Source organism: Orbicella faveolata, unplaced genomic scaffold (assembly GCF_042242905.1).
Source record: "Orbicella faveolata isolate gen_17 unplaced genomic scaffold, um_ofav_v1 contig_25, whole genome shotgun sequence".
In the NCBI taxonomy this organism is placed as follows: Eukaryota; Metazoa; Cnidaria; class Anthozoa; order Scleractinia; family Merulinidae; genus Orbicella; species Orbicella faveolata.
The window spans coordinates 8,180,149-8,200,375 of record NW_028301553.1 but is presented as its reverse complement, the minus strand read 5'-3'; the positions used below and the strand labels follow the sequence as shown (position 1 = coordinate 8,200,375).

Here is a 20,227-nt window from a genome sequence, read left to right as displayed (position 1 = left end):
AATGCGCCATCGATAAATCTGCTGATATAGTATTGGTGTATTTACTTGTAAATTTAAGATTGAAAGCATCTAAGAATTCACACAAAAATTCAAACAGTCATGATACTGTCGGCTCGGTTTCAAGCCGTGGGTGTTTTGATGGGCTTCGTGATACGGTAGACAAAATATAACCGCCACTATTTTTCGTCTCCCTTTAAACAATTGAACAAGCTACATATGTAAGATGACTGTGAAATCACTGACCCTCGATAAAAGACGCCAACTAACACGTTTTTGTGTTTATTTGTATGCATTTTACTAAAATATACAAAGGCTAAATGCGCCTTATCACGTACAAAAATTGAATTACTTTAATGCTAATCTGCGAAGCGCACGAATTCGATACTAAGGGCTAATTCATCGAGCTGTTGTACAACAATCAAGGGTGCAAATATAAATACTCTCCAAGATAAACCACACATCCAATTTAAGAAAAGCTCATAAATAAGAAGCACTTTTCAAATACTGCCATTGAAAAAAAAAAAAGCTTAACCAGCAGAAGAGGCCCAAACCACAAGAATGCATCTCCGTCATTCGGGAAAAAACTTGATTACCTCGTTACAAAAGGACGGGAAACGATGCGTGAATTGTTTTCAAGTGGCATTCAAGGACAACCACTCGAGCTCAGTGGAGCTGACTGTATATACATAGTCCACTGGCCATAAGGAAGTCGCGTAAACAGAGCGAGGGGAAGAGAAGCGAATGAAGATGTTTGGATGTAAATGCAAACCAGGGGCCCATTTCTCGAAGGCCCCGAAAAGTGGTCGCAGCCGGAAAATTACAGGGCTGTTTTATTCACATATTCTTAATATGAACAGAGGTTCTCTTCATATAAGAAGTTTCAGGCGTATACGCCTCTTTAGATACAGATTTAAACTAAAAAAATGGTTTTGCGGGCCCGAAAAGTCTCCGGCGAATTCGAGAAACGGGCCCCGGGGCGGATAGGGGCGGATAGGGGCGGATAGGGGGAGGACAAGGGGAGGACAAGGGGAGGTTAGGGAGAGGGGTAGGTACTCAATAGGTTTTGATTTTGACTGTGTGCCATTTTCCTATCGAAATCCGGCGAACGGTTGTTTACAACCGTTCCAAAATCAATCGCCAGACCGTCCTACACAAACGTATACTTGGGTGGGGAAAATTTTCGAGAGAAGGAGGCCACACAAACGGTCGAAATCTTAGAATTTACGAAATTTTACACGATGAAGGTCTATTTTGACTCCAGGTAAACAAATGGTTTGTCTGCGAAAGGTAAGTGCTGAACATCGGATTCTTAATGTTTCCGTGGGTTGGTTAGTTGGCACCATCAAAGAAGAAGTAAAGTGTACAGATTTAGATATCCGGCAAGCCATTCAAGTTGATGTTCCAGCAATTGCTCTCTAATCCGCCGACACAAATGGATCTATTTAACACGAATTCTTGCCGCACAATTGTCTAGATCCGCTCATAGTTTGTATGCTTGCCCTTGGCCCTGTTTTGAATAGCGCGGGCGATTTAGGGTGTGTTGAGTTCTATCCTGGCTTTTCTGTTGGGAGTCAGGCGATCAAAGAAACATTCCACCATGCGCTTTGCCTGCAAATAGACACAAAGAACTACAGATCAGAGCTAGTTAGGCTACAAACACGATACAGAAGAATAATCTGAGAAAATATGAGTCCACTTTGCCCATGGGCTAATCATGAGTTTAGATTTAGTTTTATTCCTCGTGACTTTGTTGACCCTACTGTATAACTAGTTTTGAATAACTATTTGATGTTACCATTAACAATAACCGTTTGTTCAGAGACTTTTGATGAGGAGCAGGGTTTGCACAGTGGCGAGTGCGCTCGCCTCCCACCAACAGTAACCCGGGTTCGATTTCGGCCCGGTGTCATACGTGGGTTGAGTTTGTTGTTGGTTCTTGCCTTGCTCCGAGGGTTGATGCGGCTTCCTCACTAAATATTAAATTTATTTATTTGATGTTCATTCATGGACGTTACAGTCTGGCTTGGGTTTCGTTTCATTATTCTAACTGAGAGCGTTTTACCTTGCGGTATTAATAAACACATCTGAGATCTTTTAGTAAAAATGTCGCTTGTACATACAAGCCTTTCTAAGGAAGGCAAAATTCCTTTCAATATTATGCCAATCCCTCCGCCGAGAATATATGCGCCAAGAAAGGCTTTATTCAGGGAGAATTTTTCGCAATTTTCATAGATATCGCTATCACAAGAACGGTATCTTTATTAAGAGGGTTACTGAGTGATTGAATGATACTATGTGCCTGGAATAACTTCTGATTACAAAGCTAGTCCATGGCGTCAAGCCAGCTGGGGCCGGTATTTGAAAAGAAAGAATTTAGCAATAGCTGAAGCGACGCGAGTTAAACGGATTTCTTGGGAGGTGGTCAACTGTTGAACATTCTTGGAATATTCTGGCACTAACCTCTTTTAGCGTTTTCCCTGCCAACATGAACGTTCCGGCATTTGCGGCTAAAGATTTCAGCTTGGGCGAGCTGTAATTGAAAACAGAGCGAGTCTAGTGGCGACAACTGAAATAAAATTATCATCATTTTTTATTGAATACCTGTCAGTAGAGAACAAAAGCGTACAAAAATAAATCAAGTCCACATTCTTCTAAGTCTCCATAGCCACGCATAACGAATAAGACAGAAAAGAAGAAACTAGTTAGTTATTACCACTTTTACTGATCGAGGTGTTTTGTTTTGTTTGGCAAACTCGCAGGGTGAATCAGTCAAAAAAAAAAACAAAGGCTTGGTAAAAATACCCCAAGATACTGCACAATACCGTCTTTTTATTCAACCCGATCTTAGAAATCGCAAATCTGATTCCTTTGTTATTTGAGGTTAGGGAGACTAAATTGAGGTAACGTTTTCATATGCAGTAGCTGATTTTTTGTACTCGTTAGCGCGTTCATACTATCAGCACTAAACTAAACTGCGCACTAGACAATAAACAGTTCTGAAGTCTGAGATCAATGGCTCATAGAGATCAGACAACAACTTCTCTTCAAAACATATATATAAAATTCAAGCACTCAAGAAATAATAGTACAGAAAATTCTCCCTACTGTTGTCACAATAAATGTACGAGGACCTGCAAGGAGAATCTGTATCTTGATACAGTTATTTTTTTCCTTTTCACAGAAAATGTCCAATAAAGCAAGCACTTTGTTCCCTGTACTCCACGTTCAATTTGACAACGTGCCTTACCTGTCACATAACGTGTCGTAACACGTGACTGCACCGTCACGTAAGACAGCCATTGCAAGACAAGGTGACTTCGACAGTTGGCCAGCCTATAAAGCAAAGTTTACTTTTTTCACCAAATTATTATTTCTCGTAGTTCAAAATTAGTCAGCTAAAGCAAGTAGAAGGCACCTCAGTAAAGATCACATTTTTAACCGAAGTTTGTAGGCGGCGAAACATTTCGCCTATAATTCCGGTATTCAAATAATGCCTACCACGTCAAAATTGCCAGCTTTAAATTGAGCTATTAGACTTGAAGTCTACGACCGATGTAACTGTGAGACCTCGGAATTCTACTCATTTTAACACAGCAGATTATGTGTCTGTCCAAACTAAGCATAAATGGAGATCCGTGATCCACAAATGATACCCTGAACATAACCATCTTCACAAACTCAAATTGATTTGTTGGCTTGATTTTCAGCCATTTTGCGCACAATGGCACTTAATTTTGTTTCCCATAAACTGGAAGAATCTTGCAGCAGGGGATAGTGATAAATTACGCAGAGCAGTGATTCAGCTAATTTAGTAATTTAATAAACTAGGCATGTATCCGAAAGAAGGATATTGTCTGCTAAAAATCGACAGAAGGGTCCATGAACAAGATGCGGTTTGATGTTAGCGGTAACAGACGAGGGAAGGCTCTGTACTTCATATATTATGCACCGTAGGTCACCATAGACTGTTTTGGATATATTAAAATTCAGCTCGGCAGCAAAGTCTAGAGGACACAAACAAGGGCAAAGGTAAAATGTGGCCAGGGTGGTGAAGGTGGGCAGGATGGTGAGGGTGGCCTGGGTGGCGGTGGGGGCTAGGGTGGCAGGGGAGGCGGAGGTGGTGAGGTAAGCAGGGGTGGCCAGGGTGGCGAGGTGTTAAGTGCTAAGTGTTAAATTACCCTAACTTTCTAACGAAAGTACCTGGATAGACATGTTTCGTTTTTACAATATTTTCATACAAAGAAGTCTCTCACCAGCTGATGGGGTTTCCAATCCGCGGGAAGGCAACTGCTGTATAGCTTAGCACAGTCGGCAGCCTCAGCCACTCCAAGTAACACCATTCTCAAACCAAGGAAGTGAAACCCTGCAGTCAGCAAAGCCTCCACGATCTCAGCATAGACGATGTTACTTCGTCGGCCTGGCTGAGAGCGACAAGCCAGCAGCTGCGGTAGCAATAGTAAACAGTTGATCTCTAGTAAGGAACTTGGTAACAGGGTCATGCCAGGGTTGCAGCCCACTCTACTCTGTTCCTCTGTAGAGAGTTCCACAAGCGCTCTGTTGGCCGTCACGCTGAAAACTTCATCCAGAGCGAGACAAGGAATCTAAAAGGCAAACAAAGCAAATCTTGAGTATCTTTTCCACACTAAGAGATAATTTAAACTGTACGCCGAAAAAAAAATTAAATACAGCCCACGAAGTTCTTGTAAGACAAAAAAGCTCCTTTCCAGACCCTCGGAGTTTTTGAGGCCAATCAGTGAAATAATGACTTCTCGTCCTCGCTCATGGAGTAAGAAAAGGGGGGCGGGGGAACCTCCACAATACGGTGGAGGTTCGCCACGGACACCTACAACCTGCTACCCCCTCTTCTAATCGTCCGATTTCGCACATAAACATGATCAATTGTCTTATCCAGTCTCACACCACGTTGCTTCCTCTACCTCTGCTTGCGCTAGTCTTCATCTGTCACACTAAAACAATAGTGTTGGGAAAGTAAGTACCATGCAAACTCCAGTGTCTTGATCTCATTTGTGGGGCGTGCAAGAGAGAGCACCCGGGAAGCGAGTCTATTAGCTATTCTAGACGTACCCGCGAATTGTCTGAGCCTGCGATTAATGTGACAGACGTTTCTAAGCAACAGGGAGTAACATGATGTCAAGACGCAAACATAAACCTAGCGACTTAGTAAATGCTCACAAGTGACTCACAAGTGCTATTTTTGATTCGACACTAAGAACCGGAAATTTGTTTGGGTGCGTACACATTCCTTGAACAATGTATGGACGAGTAAAATATACCTCCTCAGCCTTGAGGTCCATAGAAGGAGGACAACAAACACCCTCAGGAAAAAGCAGCTTGATATCTCTGATGGCCTCTTGGTAAGTTTCTGATCCTAAGACACAAAGGATAGGAAATGTAGTAAGACACCATTTTTCTTTAGATGACTGCCAAAATCGTTTTCATCAGTAGTAATAGCTCTTGGAATAGATTAATAATTAACTAAAACCACTGGAAACGAATGCATCTTCGCGAGATATAGAGCTGGTTTATTGCTTGGCACAAAATCTTCTGGAAGATTCCGAACAAGACTTGGATGCACGAAGATCTTCCGAACATTTCCGTAGATTTTCGAAAGCGACTCGGAGATAACCGAAGATGTTTGCACTCGCATTCATACGATTCCATCTACTTACTTCCACTTCCACTAACATTAAACTAAAGCGTTGTAGAAAATAATACAGGTAAGCAACGATTAACAAACGCCTTTTCAAGAGAATCCTCACCAAAATTGACCAAGTTTTCGTAAACGTACCGTAGAACGCATTCTGAATGGAATCCTCGCCAAAAGAACCCCTCAAAAAGAACTGGGACTGCTTCCTTGCTGCACGAGGATCACTGGGACCGAGTACCTCCAGCAGACGCCCCACAGCATTCTCACGCTGCAGACAGAGAGCCACTATCGGACCGGAGGTCATGTGACACACGTGACGCTCTAGCTCGCTCTCCTGCAATGAAGACAGAGATTGAATATTGAGTGCAAATAAAATGAAAATGTCTTCAAATGCGTGGTGAATAATCATAGCAAGGTGGGCGTAGTTTAGCATGCGAGCAAGATCTCTTACTAACAAGACCTGCTAAGCGAGCTTACTGACAGGCTAATAAGTGCAGTTAAGCATAGACCCTTGGGCTAGGTACTTGTTCATCTTTTACACCAATGTGGTCCAGGCCGGATTCCAGCCAGAAGTCATGTGGGTTTAGTAAGGTTTCACTCCGGGTACTACGATTTTTCTCCCCTCTCAAAAACCAACATTTCCAAACTGTAATATGATCTGATAGAGATATGGACAGAATTAGGATAGAAATAGGATTTTTTTCTCTAAGGGTGCGTTCATTTGGGATCAATCCAGAGGAAGAATAATTGGAATGAGTGAATCAGTCCAGGTAAGCGTTCGTTTGGGAGGTACGCTCATTCCCAAATACTCGACTACTTGAATTTCTATTGCGGCTATTCTGTTCGTAATTGGGGTGAGTACATTATTACTTTTGTTATTCCGAAAATATGCCAAACCAATATCCCAATTTATTTCCATTATGTTAATAAGTTACCAATTCTTCAACTTAAGTTACCTTTTCAGCAATCAACGACGAAACTTCTGTAGAGGAAAGAATCATCATTTTCATGCCAGTCACGGAGAACCCTTCCTGTCCCAGCCGCTTGAGCACCTTACCAAGATGTTTGGGAGCGGTGCGTGGCTTCAGCACACAGACAGTGGGTATGACCCGAGGCTTCTCCAGAAGGCTTTGAACGACCGACATGTCTGCATACCACAACGTCTCCACCCTACTTAGAGATGGCTTCAGAGAAGACTTGCTCAATCCAACCCGCCTGTTCCTCGCCTTCCTGCTGGGAGACGACCCTAGGGTGTCTGATTCGTTCAGCGACTCACTACTGCCACTGCAAACACCGTTGATAACTCTCCGGGGAGGGGGAAGCAGGTGAAGGTTTCGACGCGCGGATTGATCAGAGAACAACTCCCTGTCAAAGAAAATGACTGACAGCTGTCTGCACGCTAGTTCGGGCGTGCAGGACATGAGCAAGTCAAAGGAAATGCTGTCCGTTGCGCGTTTCGACTTTGACGAGTCCAAATGACAGTCCACAAAGCGTTGTAGCCGAGCAAACGCATTTACACCTCTGAGCGCTAAAACCAGCGCAGGCCCCGCTGTTAAGATGTGAAGACTTTTCTTCCACAGACCATCTCCAATCTTGCACGGCGTGAACTCCTTAGCTTGGCGCATCGAAAGCGAGGTAAGAAGCTTGAGCCCCAAGAGTTCAAATCCGCAGTAAGGATTCGACTTCTCCTTTTCCGATTCCTGAGATTCTTTTTCAAGCAAAAGCTGATTCAGGATGGAGCCTGCCGAGATGGAAGCCTTCTCCCTCAGCAGAGTCAAGACGCATACCTGTTCGAGTTCGGGATTAGAGTGAAACGCATGCCTAAGTAGATCTACGGGATAAGCAGCCGGGTCTGGTGTGATAGAAAAATCTCCACCAAGCTGCTTTAACATGGAGTCGCTGTAAGGAATGGATAGAAAGCATGACTGAGACAAACTGGTGTCCGCTAAGGAGTCCACGATCGATTTAACCACGGGCAGTGTGTGGTGAAGTGCATTCTCTCTTCTGAGTAACAGCACTGTAGAGGCCACTGGTAAAGCCGAAGGAGAGGCGCTTTCTGATTGGGTAACACGCTTGGGGCAGAACACGTTTAGCTGGTCTGGTGCAGGTCCGAGGCCACTAAGACGGTTAGTATTCAAATGCACACGTTTGATACCCTGCGTGCAGTAACCTCTCTCGAAGCAAACACACATCACACGACCGAGGTATTTAACAGGAAGAGCTGGCGAGACAATGAAGAACACGCTAGTATCGGTGCAAGCAGTCAAAAAATACGGCGGTGGTCTACAGGTGCTGTGGAGCGAGCTCGTGAGTAACTGGGTCTTGGCATTTCGCCCTTTGCCAGAAGAACCTTTAGGTTTCTCATCAATTGTCACAGCAGGCTCGCTAGATCCAATGTTAATAACGCCACTTTCCGGGACCCGTCCACCGAACCACCGGGCTAGCTCGGTTCCCGCACCCTGCACATTTCGCGGGCACCAAAACAGATGGTCTTCCTTGGCCCCATGGCTGTACAGGGCCCGTAATGACATGGGATCTGTTCTTTGTGCGAGTTTGGCATCGACGGGTCCCACCTCGTCTTGCCACTGTGAAATGGCCCTGGGCCCACGCAACGCAAGAACCAAAAGAGGGATCTGGGACCTTGTGCATGTTTCCCCGAGTACTGGTATGTCAGTAGTAACCTCTGATCCGTGAGCTGCGAGGAAAAAGAAAGAATTCAAGGAAACGCAGAGCAAATCAAAATACAGAGGAATAAAAGCTACACAGTAAACTAAAGCCCTTGACAAACGGAATCGCAATTAGACGCAAGTTGAAAACTTCCGTCTACTTGCGACTCCGTCTGGCCAGGCCTTGCGTGGTCTTGTGTGGTCCTGTGTTGACTTGGGATGACTTGCGCTCACTTTGGTCGAGATCAAATTCGCACGCAAACCGACGCAGGTTTTTCTTTGTTTGGCCGCCCAACCTTAGTTGACGCAAGTTGAGTGACGTCCATTCGATATTATCGCAAGGGTTTTCAAAATGGCGACCTTGAAAGAGGTTTTTTCGCGACTTTCGTGTACTTGCGAGGAAACTTGCGAGTCCGTTTGGCCACCCAACGCACGTCTCTACGCAAGTTCAACTTGCGGCTACTTGGGGGTACTCGCGACTGCTCGCAAAGCCGTTTTGCCAGGGCTTAGCTAAAAAGGTTTTTTTTTTCTTATATGCCAGAGAACACTGCTCTAAGAGTACTACCTGGTTTCTCCTCAAGTGGGGGTCCTTCCTCCTGATAGACCAGCCTGATCCCAGCGACATCCAGAGCCTTGTTACGAACACGAATCAACACGTCTAACAAACAGAAAGGCTGGTGGAACACAGCATACTGCATCAGCATGACCGTGTTTTGACTCTCGGGTCCCTGGCAGAGCCTAGCAGGGGTTTTTTCTTCAGTTGGTGCATCTCCCATCTCCATGGTCTGCCAAAAGAAGCCGGGTTTAGCTGCGAACACGCGCTGCATGGCGTCAGGGTCTGGATTGACTGTTAGTACTGTGGATAAATTCCTTTTGCTTATCGATAACTCCGCGAGGTACTGAAGCGGGCAGGGAGTGCACTCCGACAGGCGAGTGTACACACTATGGAGTGTGTTCGTGGAGAGAAACTTACTTACTGCGTGCCTAAAGGAATTGCTTGCTTTGTTCTTAGCTTTTCCTTTTCCATCGTTAACGCTCGACTGTTCGCCTTTCTCAGTGGTGCGGCTACAAATACCGATGTCCATCTTGAGCTGACCTTCGTGCCAACTTTGCTGTAAGCCTACAACATGGAAAGGTGCTCCGCATATCTCGGCATAGTCTGTAGTGTTCACACTGGGACTAACTAGACAGGCGAGCCAGGTTACCAGGTTTGAGAAGCAGTGTGTGTCTGGTGTAACTCCGCTTCTGGCTCCCTGACGGATGACCGTCAATTCCCCACAGCTGGACAGCTTAGCACTCATCAGCAGACATGGTGTGTTTGTATCAAGGCGTGGTAAACTCAAAACGTGGCTTTCATAAGAAGCTTCCTGAGAAGAAAGGAAGACAAATTTAATATAAACTGTTTATCTGGTGCATGTAGCAAGGCTATCTCTGTGTTTTTGGCACGAGCCCATAAACTACTGAGCTTTAATTTTAATTGAGCTTAAATAATGGTTGTCCGTCCGTCCGTGTGTCGTCTGTCTGTCTCTCGGGGTTTCAGGGAGTTGAAGAACATACAATTTTATCTCTAACATTCTTGTGATAATATATTAAGGTACCAATTCCAAACTAGTGCGAAACCATCCAAATAATAGTGTCACAACTGCATTGTCACGCGGTAGGTATATAGATTGTTGAGCACATTAGCGTGTAGAGTCGCTGCATATTTTACGATTTTTGCAGTGTTCTGGCGAGCTTGACGGACGAATCACAGCCTAAACAAGTAAACATATCAGGGATTCTATACGCTAAAATTTCTAATAAGAGAATTATGACTTCACGATTTTTTTGGCCCAAAATCCTGATTTTGAGACGTGTCTCCTTACTCTCGTGTTGTCCAAACAGAAAATACTCTTGTTCCAAGAGATCTGGGAATCAGACTAAACAAAAAGATGACTACAGAGAACCTGTTACGCTAGTCTTTTGGGACTTTCAGAGTAAAAATTGCGTTAGACAAGTTCAGCCCCCCACGCGTCGTTCGTAAACTCGCTCGTGCGCCAAGGCAAAAAGTTAAGAGCGAAACCCACACAGTAGATCCTGCTCGCAGGCAACAGACATTCGTCCTCGTTTTGTGCACATTTGTATTCTACTTAGGAGGTTCTAACTAATATGCGTCTGTGAATGAAACCCTAGAGTGTGACCATTCAAACGAAAGCTGTCGAAAACCACATTAATGCGGTGCCATTAGTTTTCCAAATCTTTGCCAGATGAAAATTTCTCTCATTTTTTATTAATTTTGAGCTCAACAAGTTACCTCATGAAAGAGTACAGGTGTACAAGGTGCAGCTGAGTGATGCTTGTGAGATGACAGCTGGGGCTTGAGATTTTGTAAACTCTTCTGAAGTCTTTGCCGTTTGGCCTTCTCCTCCTCAGTGAACACTAGCTTATGTCTTACACCTGGTTTCTTGAGCCCTTCATTTACTGCAGAATTCAAATCCTTCTTAATCTCAATATCAACACTGCTCAATTGATCTGTTTTCTCTGTAGATATCTTATTGTTAATAAGTTCAATGGTACTCTTCTTTGGCGATGACACCTGTAAACGTTGTTGTTTTGCTTTAGAGTTGGAAATCTCTTGTTGTGGTGGCGCATGTGTTGTTGTTGTTGTCTTGGTCTCACCTACAGAGGGGATAGTATCGTTTGAAGGTTTGTCCTTGTAGCCAACAGAAGAAGCTGTCCATGCCTGTCTCACAGGAACTTCTCTGAGATCTTTGACCACTTCCTGCTCATTCTTCTGGTTGAGCCGTACATTATCTAAGCTGTGCGTTTCAAGTGCCTTTGCAATTTCAAAACTCTTGTGAGTGTTCACTTCCCTAGAGATGTCTTCGACAACTGGTTTATCTAATTTTACAGTATTCTCCTCGTGATCAGGTTTTAGTTCTTCAGCGGTATTTTTGTGCTTTACAGGTTGTCTCTTTGCTTCACTGTGGCTAATGTGGCCACTTTTCTGTCTTGCACAGGAAAGTGAAGCTTCTTTGACTTTCCGTCTCTGATCCTGCCAGTGTTGAAGGTCGTCCTCCTCATCTGAACTACTAGATAAACTTAAAGAAAAGAAACTGTGTCACCATACATTATCATCTCTTGCAGCCTGCATAGTAAGCATTCCCATAAGGAATGAGAGTTTTGCATTTTGGCTTTGGGAAGACTGGGGCGAGGCCAAGGACAAAAAAAAATGGTAGGAGTAGGGGGGTAGAGTCCAACTACTGCCCCTCTCCCTCAGAACCTCAGCTATGTAAACAATTTACTAGGAAATCCAATAACTTACTCAGACTGTGCATCATGACTAATCCCAAGTATTCTGCATATTGATGACGGCAGTGCTTGGTGTCTCTAAACCAAACAGAACACAAAACTGATATTAAAGGATATACTACTCAAGTGTTACTTGAGTTCAGTTATTGAATTCATTTTAATGCTCGCAGTCCCTAGATGGAGGGATAGTTGGTTGGTTGGTATGGAAGGGGTGGTGAATGCAGGGGTTTCATTAAGGGCTGGGCACTGGGCAAATGGACTGGTCGTGAAGATGATTTTGGCCACCTGGTATGACCATCTAGAGGAAATGTTTTCTTATAAAGAAGTTCAGTTCAAAAAGTTTTGCCCACCTGTGAAAACCAGTTGTCCTGTTGCTGAAAACATTAATGAAACCCCTGGCTGAATGGTACTTAGAAAATTGTGGGTGTCGCAAACTTTTCACCTAATCTCAAAGTCTTGGGATCTTGTGAGGAGTCATCTGAAGTCTTATTATTGTGTGTTTTTGTAGTCTCGAAATCTAAAATCATTCAAGCCTCAGTCTTGGATTTTGAAACAAGGATCGCAGCATCTTGGCAAGTCTTGGATTTCACCAGGATAGAAAAACACACACCATAAGGCCACTGCATCTCCCCCAACTAGTATGAAAGAATCACATTAAATTTATATTTGTGTGAATCACCTGTGTCAGATTTTGTTCCTCTTGTCTTCTTAAATCCAAGAACACTGTATTTGTTGACCTGCTTGAAGTTGAAGGATCCAGACTAGCTGTGACCCCTCTGGAGGACACAGATGGACCACTCATCACTCCAACATCATGCTTCTTACCGTTCTTGTTCTCTAGCAAGCCTCTTGCATGGTGATCAGCTGGACTAACAGGTTCTGGTGCAGCGTTGCTCTGTTGCTTCCTACTCAGTCTTACTAGTTCCTCCATAAGGCTGGTGCCATCATCAGTATCATCACTGCTACTATCACTTAAGATGGGTGGGAACACTGGCGGCACAGTGACTTCATTAGTGCGAGCTAGGTAATCACCGAGATTTAAGTGCTCTAACAGGTCAAATCTCAGCTCAACAGTTTCTTGGTCAATTGCATGATTTGAGGTTTCAACAACAGGAGCAGTGCCCGTAGATGTTTGCCTTTTAGAAGGTTTCTCATCAGTGCAGGTTGTCTGTGTGGAAATTGATGCAACCGACTTGGTTTGAAGGGTAGACGGGAGCAATGAAGGTGAACTGCCAAGAAATTCAATACTATCCTGAAAGGTGCATAACAGATAAACTCGTCAGTAAGGTGCATTACCAGTTCCAGACTCTTTATTGTCCGATTTCTGGTATCTATGAGAAAACATTACTTAATAGTGTGACTTGAAGTTACATGTAGTTATATATTCCCAGTGCTAGTTGAAGTCTAGGTGGCTACTAAACCTAGTCAGTAGCTACTTGCTTATAGTTTAACGTAAGCAATAAAAGAATATTGAGGGATTATTATACCGGCAATGGAGCAATCCGAGGCCTTATGTGCTACTCTGGCAAAAGGAGGTAGGTGAAGGTCAGGTGAAAGGAGCAATCTGATTGGTTGATTTTAGTTATTAGCCTTCTGATCTAATTTAGTCAATGACAAGTAAAACTGTGCATTATTAATATGCAGCTTCAGAGATCTTTATAGGGTTCACGCTGGGAGGGAGTGCAAAAGAATCCCATATAAAAAGGACAGGGGTGTTCGTCACACTTTTTAACCTCTTAAATGAAAAATGAATACCCTGATGCCATACTTACGGTGCGTTTCTTTAAGAAAATCCAAGATTGGATTCATAAATCTGAAAGAATCGGAAAACGGATTTTGCGTTTCTTCACTGAACAGATCAATCCAAGATCTCTCAGATCATGGTACATCAAAGGAACCAAAGAATCCACTCTGGGAATTGATTCTCTGGTTCCTTTGACGCACCATGATCTGAGAGATCTTGGATTGATCTGTTCTGTAAAGAAATGCAAAATCTGTTTTCCAATTCTTTAGGATTTATGAATCCAATCTTGGATTTTCTTAAAGAAACGCACCCTAAGTATGGCATCAGGGTATTCATTTTTCAAGGGTAAGACATGGACATAGACGTAGTTTATTTTACTTGGACAACACACTTAGCTATAGTATCGGTGTGTCCCATAGACTTGATAAGCAGAGTCTACAGGATGCACCAGCTAGCTTACAGGACCGATGCACTAAGAAAACAAAATAACAAAGTAAAAATCAGGTCATCATGAACATTATAGGTAAAGAGGAAAATAGTCCGGCAAGTTCCAAGATTCTAGTTAACTTTTTGGTAACAGCATAATGGTACAGTGTCCAGCCTGAATTGCGTGAATCTCTTTCTCATGTGGTTCAAGAAAGAACACGAACATTCCAGTGAAAAGATATGTTTGTTTTTGGAGGTTATGCCATTAATCATTTTGAACAAACCTGTTCACAGTCGGAAATTGATGAACTACTTGTTGTGTGTCCATCTGTGCTGGCAAGGAAGAGTCCACTGTCTGATGCACTGGCTGCAGGTGAATTGTTTACCTTATTACTGGGTGTGCTTGTTTGTAATGCAATGTTTGGTGACAATGGCCATGCCTCTCTTGTGTACAAGACTGGCTCTTCATCATTGTCACTTTCCTTAAAGCAAAAATCATTTTTGTATAATTAGAATGAAGAGGGTGACGTAAGGTTAAGGGCATAGTAATTGTTGGGTGGAAGTGTCCTGCTGAAACACAAAAATGTGTACAGGATACCAGACCACGTTCGGCACAGTTTAAAATGTAGCTAAACTAAACACAAAAAATCCCTACCCTATCCCACACTTCATATTTTTAGGCAGTTCCATCACTATTTCAGTCAGTTGCTTTTATAGCTGCTGCAATTATCTGTATGTCAAGTGTTAATTGCTAGCAATTTTCTGTTAAGTGATACCCCATCGTAGACCAAAACTCTCTTATTTCTAAACCCTTTCCGAGATTATCTGGTTCTTAAAAACCATGGCCTTTATTTTTCCATGGGAGAGCCCCTGAGGGGGAGGGGTAAGGTCTGCTGACATACCAAGAAAAAAGTCTACTTTAAAAATTGTCACATCAGTAAGTTGGAAAGAAAATATATCATGCCCCTTGATGATTACATCAGTTGATAAAGACTATAGGCCTAAACCAAGTCAAAATGGGGGGCTACTCTAAAGAGTGTGCATAATTTATTCAAGGCTTTTGAATGACTTGACAGTTTCTTTTGAAAAGACAATAATTATGACCAATGCCTCCCATTTTCCCCAGTGAGTTAAGAAATATCGCGTTTTGCGGAAAAATCATTTTATCACTGCTGGTTGCTTCAGCAGAAGGAGGCTTGCTCTCTCATTTCTTCCTATAAACGTTGCCTAAGCAACGTACAACATTAAACGCACCCGATGCAGGCTGAGCCCGTTCATGTACGAGGACGTGAAGACTACAAATTGCAAATAAACAGCCATTAGATAATTTAATTTTGCTGTTCACTTACCTCTGAGGAATTTTCCAATTCCAGCGTAGGAATATTGGCTTGAATATCGGCGAAAATATCGTCAAACACAGATTTCAGTTTACATGCACCAGTGGCACTGTCAAACTTTCCAGAATTACTGGTGGAAATTTCTTCCTCAAAGCTCTCATCGCTACTTGAGACAATCTCGTCTGACTTCCACATGTTTTACTAGAAAAAGCTTAATTATCTCTAAGTTACATTTCCAGAAAAGGACAAGACAATAAGAAAGATCTCGCAGCCTGGACGAAGTCTGACGCCATCTTTACAAGGGGTAACTCTAACCAGGCCCTTCGCAAGTTACGATTCAAAATGGCGATTTTCAGTGTGTACATTTTGAATCGTGCCGGTGGACTTATCTACCATTACGACCATTTTACGCCCAAAAGCGAGATCGAAAAGACATTCAGCTATCCTTTAGACATAACGCTACGCGAAGATGATAAGCTGGTTGTGATATTTGGTGAAAGAGATGGCATAAAAGGTAAAGATTTCAAGTTTACTTTCTTGAGTTAGCTTCCCTGATCTTTCGTTACGCGTTGTACAGTTGATGAATTACGTTTTTTTGTATTAGTTGGCCATGCCTTACTGGCAGTTAATGGTGAGCCAGTTACTGGAAAACGTTTGCCCGATGGAAGAGAAGCAATGGAAGTAATAAAAAACCAGGAGAACTACCCAATTTCCTTGAAGTTTGGTCGGCTAAAATTGACGACTAATGAACGTATTATGCTGGCAAGCATGTTTCATCCGTAAGTAAACCTGAGAGGAAATGTCTACAATTAGACAAGCTAAGTAATATAATAACAATTGTATGTATGTACCCTGATTGGACATTGTTTCATTTAGTAGGGGAGGAGTGGGGGAGAAATTACTCTTACCAGTGGCAATGTTAAAAGTGGTGGTGGTGGAGGGGGAGGGGATTACTTTGCTCCACTGAACTGGGTCTGAAGTGATAGCAAAGGCAGGACTCAAGCTGACTAGCCAAAGCATGACCTTCTATGCAACTTTTAAAGATTAACATACCCAATTCCCAATTAGCCAATCAGAAGTGTTGTCAACTGTCCTGATTTCGTGTGATATCAAGTCAACGACCTGCTGTGTCTATGATATCATAGCCACTTGGCCAAATTTTGGCTCAACTAACAGGCATGGTTACATATAAGTATTCCCTCTCTCTACACGCTAGACCATTGCAGGTTAGCCCAGTTTTTAGGTTTCCCTAACGGATCATCCATACCTATTTATATTCCTGGGTGGAGAGGGGCACTGTGAGAGTTCAGTGTCTTGCCCCAGATCACAAGACGATGACCCTGGCCACTACTCGAATGAGTCCAATATGGTAACCATCATTTACATCTTGCTGGAGTACAAACATTTCCTATACAGTGTATTTCCTTTCTGCGTCAGAAAAATCTTACTGTCCTTTGTTTTGATTTGAACAGGCTCTATGCCATCTCTGCAAAGCTGTCTCCAGAGCAGAGGTCATCAGGAATTGAAGTATTAGAAGCAGATTCCTTCAAACTTCACTGTTTCCAGACACACACAGGTAAGAAACAGTGACAAGACAATCATTCTCAGACAAAAGCAGTCAAGTATTCCCCTAGTCTTCAATTTCAAATTTGTAGTCTTTGAAAAGAGAGTTACCATACTTACTTAATTGAGCACCAGTGTTCTGGTTCCAATGTTTAAAAATCATCACTTTTGTTATTGAGGCAAATGAAGAATATAGCCATTTTGAACCTAAAAACATTGTAATCCAGGGAAATAAATTTCTGAGGCTGGTCAAGACTGAGTTGTACCATACTAACCTTGTTATTTAGTCAGACTTCTTGAACAATTCAGGCCGATGATGCTTCAATTAAGTGCTGCATTCTTGTGAATGAATGTAGCACTTATTCAAGGAGGACACTCTTTAAAAAATTCTAAACACTTAATCAGGGGCATCGTTAAACCATAGGCGGTGCTTGATCAAGTAAATTCAGTTAATATTTAACTCAGTCAGACCAGAAGTTGAATGTTGATGTTACAGCTATTTATTGTTTTTTTTAAGGAGTTTGTAATATTATAGGCTATTCTCTAATACTTTCTAATAATTTTTCAACAGGTTTAAAATTTATTGTGCTGACAGATCCAAAACAACTTGGGATGGATATTTTCCTCAAAAAGATTTATGAGCTTTATTCAGACTTTGCTCTGAAAAACCCATTCTACTCGTTGGATATGCCTATAAGGTAACTACCAGTAATGATTTCCGTACATAATTTGCAGCTTCAGAGTATATGTACTCAGCATAACAAAATGTTCAGAGTTATGAAACACCTTGCTCGACTGGCCATTACACCAGTAGGACATTGTGTGATTCATACACTCAACAACAAGGGTTATTGGAAATTCTAAGCGGGGAAGGGAGCGGGGGTTCTTGAAAAGAAGCGGCCACCATTTTGTTAACAATCACACACTGCTATCCTACTCACTATCTACAACAGAATAGATAGTGAGAAGCGAGGCAAATAAGTGGTTTGTACTAAAGCTGACAATTAACAGCTCGACTGTGTAGTTCCATGCAATTACTACTATTGGGAACTATGTGGGGGAGAGGTCTTGACTCCTTTTTTTGCTGAAAAATAGAAGGCCCAAAAATTCTTCCACCCTTTTATAAGATTTCCTCCACTCTCTCAGGTCTGGTCTCCAAAGGTCCTACCAGGGGGAAGAATGGTGGCTCCTTTCCGTAATTGCCGTTGGCTGGTAATTGAACCTGTCTTCCTGTCTGCTCCCCATTTATTCCACCTGCCATTGCTCCCTACCCCATCCCATTAATGTTACCCAAACAGGTGAGACACGTACAAGAGACTTATCCATTAACCACCTCTCACTCTCTCTCTACTCAGGTGTGAACTCTTCGATACCAACTTGCAGAAAGCTTTAGACCAATCAGAGAGGTCAAACCTTTATTCAAGCAATCCTTCCTTAGCTTAAACAATGCATCAACCAAAACTGCTGAACATCACTGAACAATGTAGGGATGCAAGAAAGGAATTTTAGCTTTCCTTCAAATAAGATGAATTGGAAGCTGCAGTCAATGGCAAACTGTAGCCAGGAATGCTATTTTAGAGAAAAAAGAGTACTTTAAAGTACAGACCTCATTGAAAACACTGCGATTATCAAAAACACAAACACCTGATAGGAAATTCTCACCAAGTTATCTAAAATAATGTAAATAATTAAAAAAAACATTTATGTTTGAGAACTAGAAACTGGAGTTGGCTTCTTTAAATTCAGTAACTGCACTGGTACATTAAGGGGATTTAAAGAGAACAGCGGTGTTCTGGGTTTACTCGAACTGCTTCCTGGATCAGAACTGTTGTTAGCAGCTTCAGCTCGACCATGACGTGCAGGGAGCTGTGTTTGAGTACAAGAGGTGGTTCCACCCTGATTTTCCATCACTTCTTTGTATTTGTTGGTAACAAAGTTGACTTGGCTGCTTACATCATGGCCTGCAAGTCTACGTTCCAGGTCAGTTAACAAATCCAGAATGACACGTGCATCTTCAAAGAAACAAGGAAAAGAACACAGTTGATGTTTTAGCTTACATTTTGCTTGAGTGAACTGACAAAATGTTTTGAATAATAGAGGTTTTGTACAGCAGCCATGTTGTGTGGCAGGAACAATAGATTCTTTTTCCTATGGCAAAAAATGTTCTTTCTAATGCAAAACATTTTCATTGTTCCTGCCGTGCAGCATGGCTGCCGTTTTAAGCCCCTATTAGGATAATCACTTACCGAGAGGGGTGAGATTGGGCGGGGGCTGTCCCCGCATTATTCTGCTCAGTAAGGTATAAATCTGGCCATAGTCGGGTGCCTCATTTCCTGCTGATCATGAATTCAACAGTGTTTATCAACCTTGTTACATAGTAAGATACCAATCCAACAAGCACTCTCACACTTTACAAGAGTACAAAAACTGGGAGCCAGGTTATGAATCGCTTCCAGCTTGTGTTCCACCCCACACTTCATTTGTGCCCTTGCCACTTCCTTGCAAGCTTTATTAGGGAACAAAGCGACTGCAAAGCCTATTTATCTCTTAGGTGGATTGAAGAGAAAAAAGTGATCAGCAAGGACAATATCCTTCTATGCCGATGTCCTCTGGGCTTGTCACAAACAAACTACTGGCAAGTAGAGATTGTGTGATGAGCACAGTAAGCATCCACATTTGTGTATACAAAGGAAGGTGTTTGGAATGTTTTTTTACCAGCAACAGCTTGTGTTGGCTCCATGGCAGCTATAGTCATTATCTGTACAGAGATTAGAAAAGAAACTGATTAAAGTAATAAACCAAGGAATGACATACAGTATGAACAACGTTATAGTTTCTAAGGAAACTGTTAGGCCACGTTGGCAGGAGAGTGAATCTCTTCGCTATTTTAATGTTTGGAAAAAGGAAATCTCTTGGCTGTTCATCAACTTGAAGTTGTAAATTGATCGTGGTAATGAGTTTGTGAAGCCGAGGTTTTAAGTGTTGGCCTTTCAATAGAGCAAACATCTGAAGTCACCTGCTTGCTATGATGAAGGGCTAAAGCTTAATACATCAGTTTCACAAACTCCCTACCACAGTCAATTAACCTTTCAGAACTTCAGGTTGAGAAACAGTTGAAAGGACAATAGAGTCCCCTTTGCTGCTGTCTTTTTGTTTGTTCACACAACACCCTTTCTTCCATCATACAGAGAAATTACTCCTGTTGTCTAAATTAAAACCCAGTCATACATGTACAGGAAACATTATTCTTGCTACCTATGCACAGAACAAAGTTGTATTGCAAGTTGAAAAGCATACCAAGTGCTGACAGTAAGTTGAAAAAAGAATAACTTAAATCAAGTTAGAGCAACTTGTTCCCACAACTTGCAATATCAATGGTTTCGAAATGCTTTTCAATTTGTAATTGAATCTCGTTAACAGGACAGATCACAAAATTACCAGTATGCCTTAACCTGGATGCATGATACATGATGAATAACCCCACAACAAAGTATTGCCCACACTCTAGGTTTTCATCCAGACTTAAAAATTT

General features: G+C 42.4%; 3 protein-coding genes across 5 annotated transcripts; 1 reads left to right on the top strand and 2 right to left on the bottom strand.

The window, feature by feature from the left end:
- Positions 1–263: 263 nt before the first annotated feature.
- On the bottom strand, positions 264–15,327 carry LOC110050331 (dynein axonemal assembly factor 8-like). 2 transcript variants are annotated; one of them, XM_020756250.2, is made up of 13 exons: positions 15,145–15,327; positions 14,080–14,277; positions 12,305–12,877; positions 11,639–11,703; positions 10,628–11,414; positions 8,900–9,701; positions 6,625–8,363; positions 5,810–6,002; positions 5,295–5,389; positions 4,254–4,601; positions 3,248–3,333; positions 2,461–2,530; positions 264–1,608 (listed from the first exon to the last, which is right to left on the bottom strand). In XM_020756250.2, exons 1-13 carry the CDS (start codon positions 15,325–15,327, stop codon positions 1,531–1,533), a joined length of 5,217 nt encoding a protein of 1,738 aa, XP_020611909.2. In that variant the 3' UTR covers positions 264–1,530. The 2 variants fall into 2 exon arrangements, with proteins under 2 accessions (XP_020611909.2, XP_089149399.1); XM_089293273.1 differs by lacking the exon at positions 264–1,608 and having other exon boundaries at positions 2,203–2,530.
- Positions 15,328–15,455: 128 nt separating this feature from the next.
- Positions 15,456–18,416, top strand: LOC110050200 (trafficking protein particle complex subunit 4-like). The gene is made up of 5 exons (XM_020756091.2): positions 15,456–15,646; positions 15,737–15,911; positions 16,605–16,708; positions 17,267–17,393; positions 18,051–18,416. The coding sequence occupies exons 1-5, from the start codon at positions 15,475–15,477 to the stop codon at positions 18,136–18,138; spliced, it is 666 nt and encodes a 221-aa protein (XP_020611750.1). The 5' UTR covers positions 15,456–15,474; the 3' UTR covers positions 18,139–18,416.
- On the bottom strand, positions 18,094–20,209 carry LOC110050201 (uncharacterized). 2 transcript variants are annotated; one of them, XM_020756092.2, is made up of 3 exons: positions 19,411–20,209; positions 18,942–19,031; positions 18,094–18,707 (listed from the first exon to the last, which is right to left on the bottom strand). In XM_020756092.2, the coding sequence occupies exons 1-3, from the start codon at positions 19,448–19,450 to the stop codon at positions 18,397–18,399; spliced, it is 441 nt and encodes a 146-aa protein (XP_020611751.1). In that variant the 5' UTR covers positions 19,451–20,209; the 3' UTR covers positions 18,094–18,396. The 2 variants fall into 2 exon arrangements, with proteins under 2 accessions (XP_020611751.1, XP_020611752.1); XM_020756093.2 differs by having other exon boundaries at positions 18,942–19,028.
- Positions 20,210–20,227: the final 18 nt, after the last annotated feature.

Excerpts from the sequence above, each read along its gene's own strand:
- LOC110050201 (XM_020756092.2), bottom strand. The coding sequence starts at position 19,450 with ATGACTATAGCTGCCATGGAGCCAACACAAGCTGTTGCTG. Across the intron at positions 19,032-19,410 it reads GCCAACACAAGCTGTTGCTG|CAGGAAATGAGGCACCCGAC; the intron begins GTAAAAAAACAT and ends ATTCATGATCAG. Across the intron at positions 18,708-18,941 it reads GCCCAATCTCACCCCTCTCG|ATGCACGTGTCATTCTGGAT; the intron begins GTAAGTGATTAT and ends GTTTCTTTGAAG.
- LOC110050200 (XM_020756091.2), top strand. The coding sequence starts at position 15,475 with ATGGCGATTTTCAGTGTGTACATTTTGAATCGTGCCGGTGGACTTATC. Across the intron at positions 15,912-16,604 it reads CTGGCAAGCATGTTTCATCC|GCTCTATGCCATCTCTGCAA; the intron begins GTAAGTAAACCT and ends TGATTTGAACAG. Across the intron at positions 17,394-18,050 it reads TCGTTGGATATGCCTATAAG|GTGTGAACTCTTCGATACCA; the intron begins GTAACTACCAGT and ends CTCTCTACTCAG.
- LOC110050331 (XM_089293273.1), bottom strand. The coding sequence starts at position 15,327 with ATGTGGAAGTCAGACGAGATTGTCTCAAGTAGCGATGAGAGCTTTGAG. Across the intron at positions 14,278-15,144 it reads AATTGGAAAATTCCTCAGAG|GAAAGTGACAATGATGAAGA; the intron begins GTAAGTGAACAG and ends TTTTGCTTTAAG. Across the intron at positions 2,531-3,247 it reads TACGACACGTTATGTGACAG|CTCGCCCAAGCTGAAATCTT; the intron begins GTAAGGCACGTT and ends TTTCAATTACAG.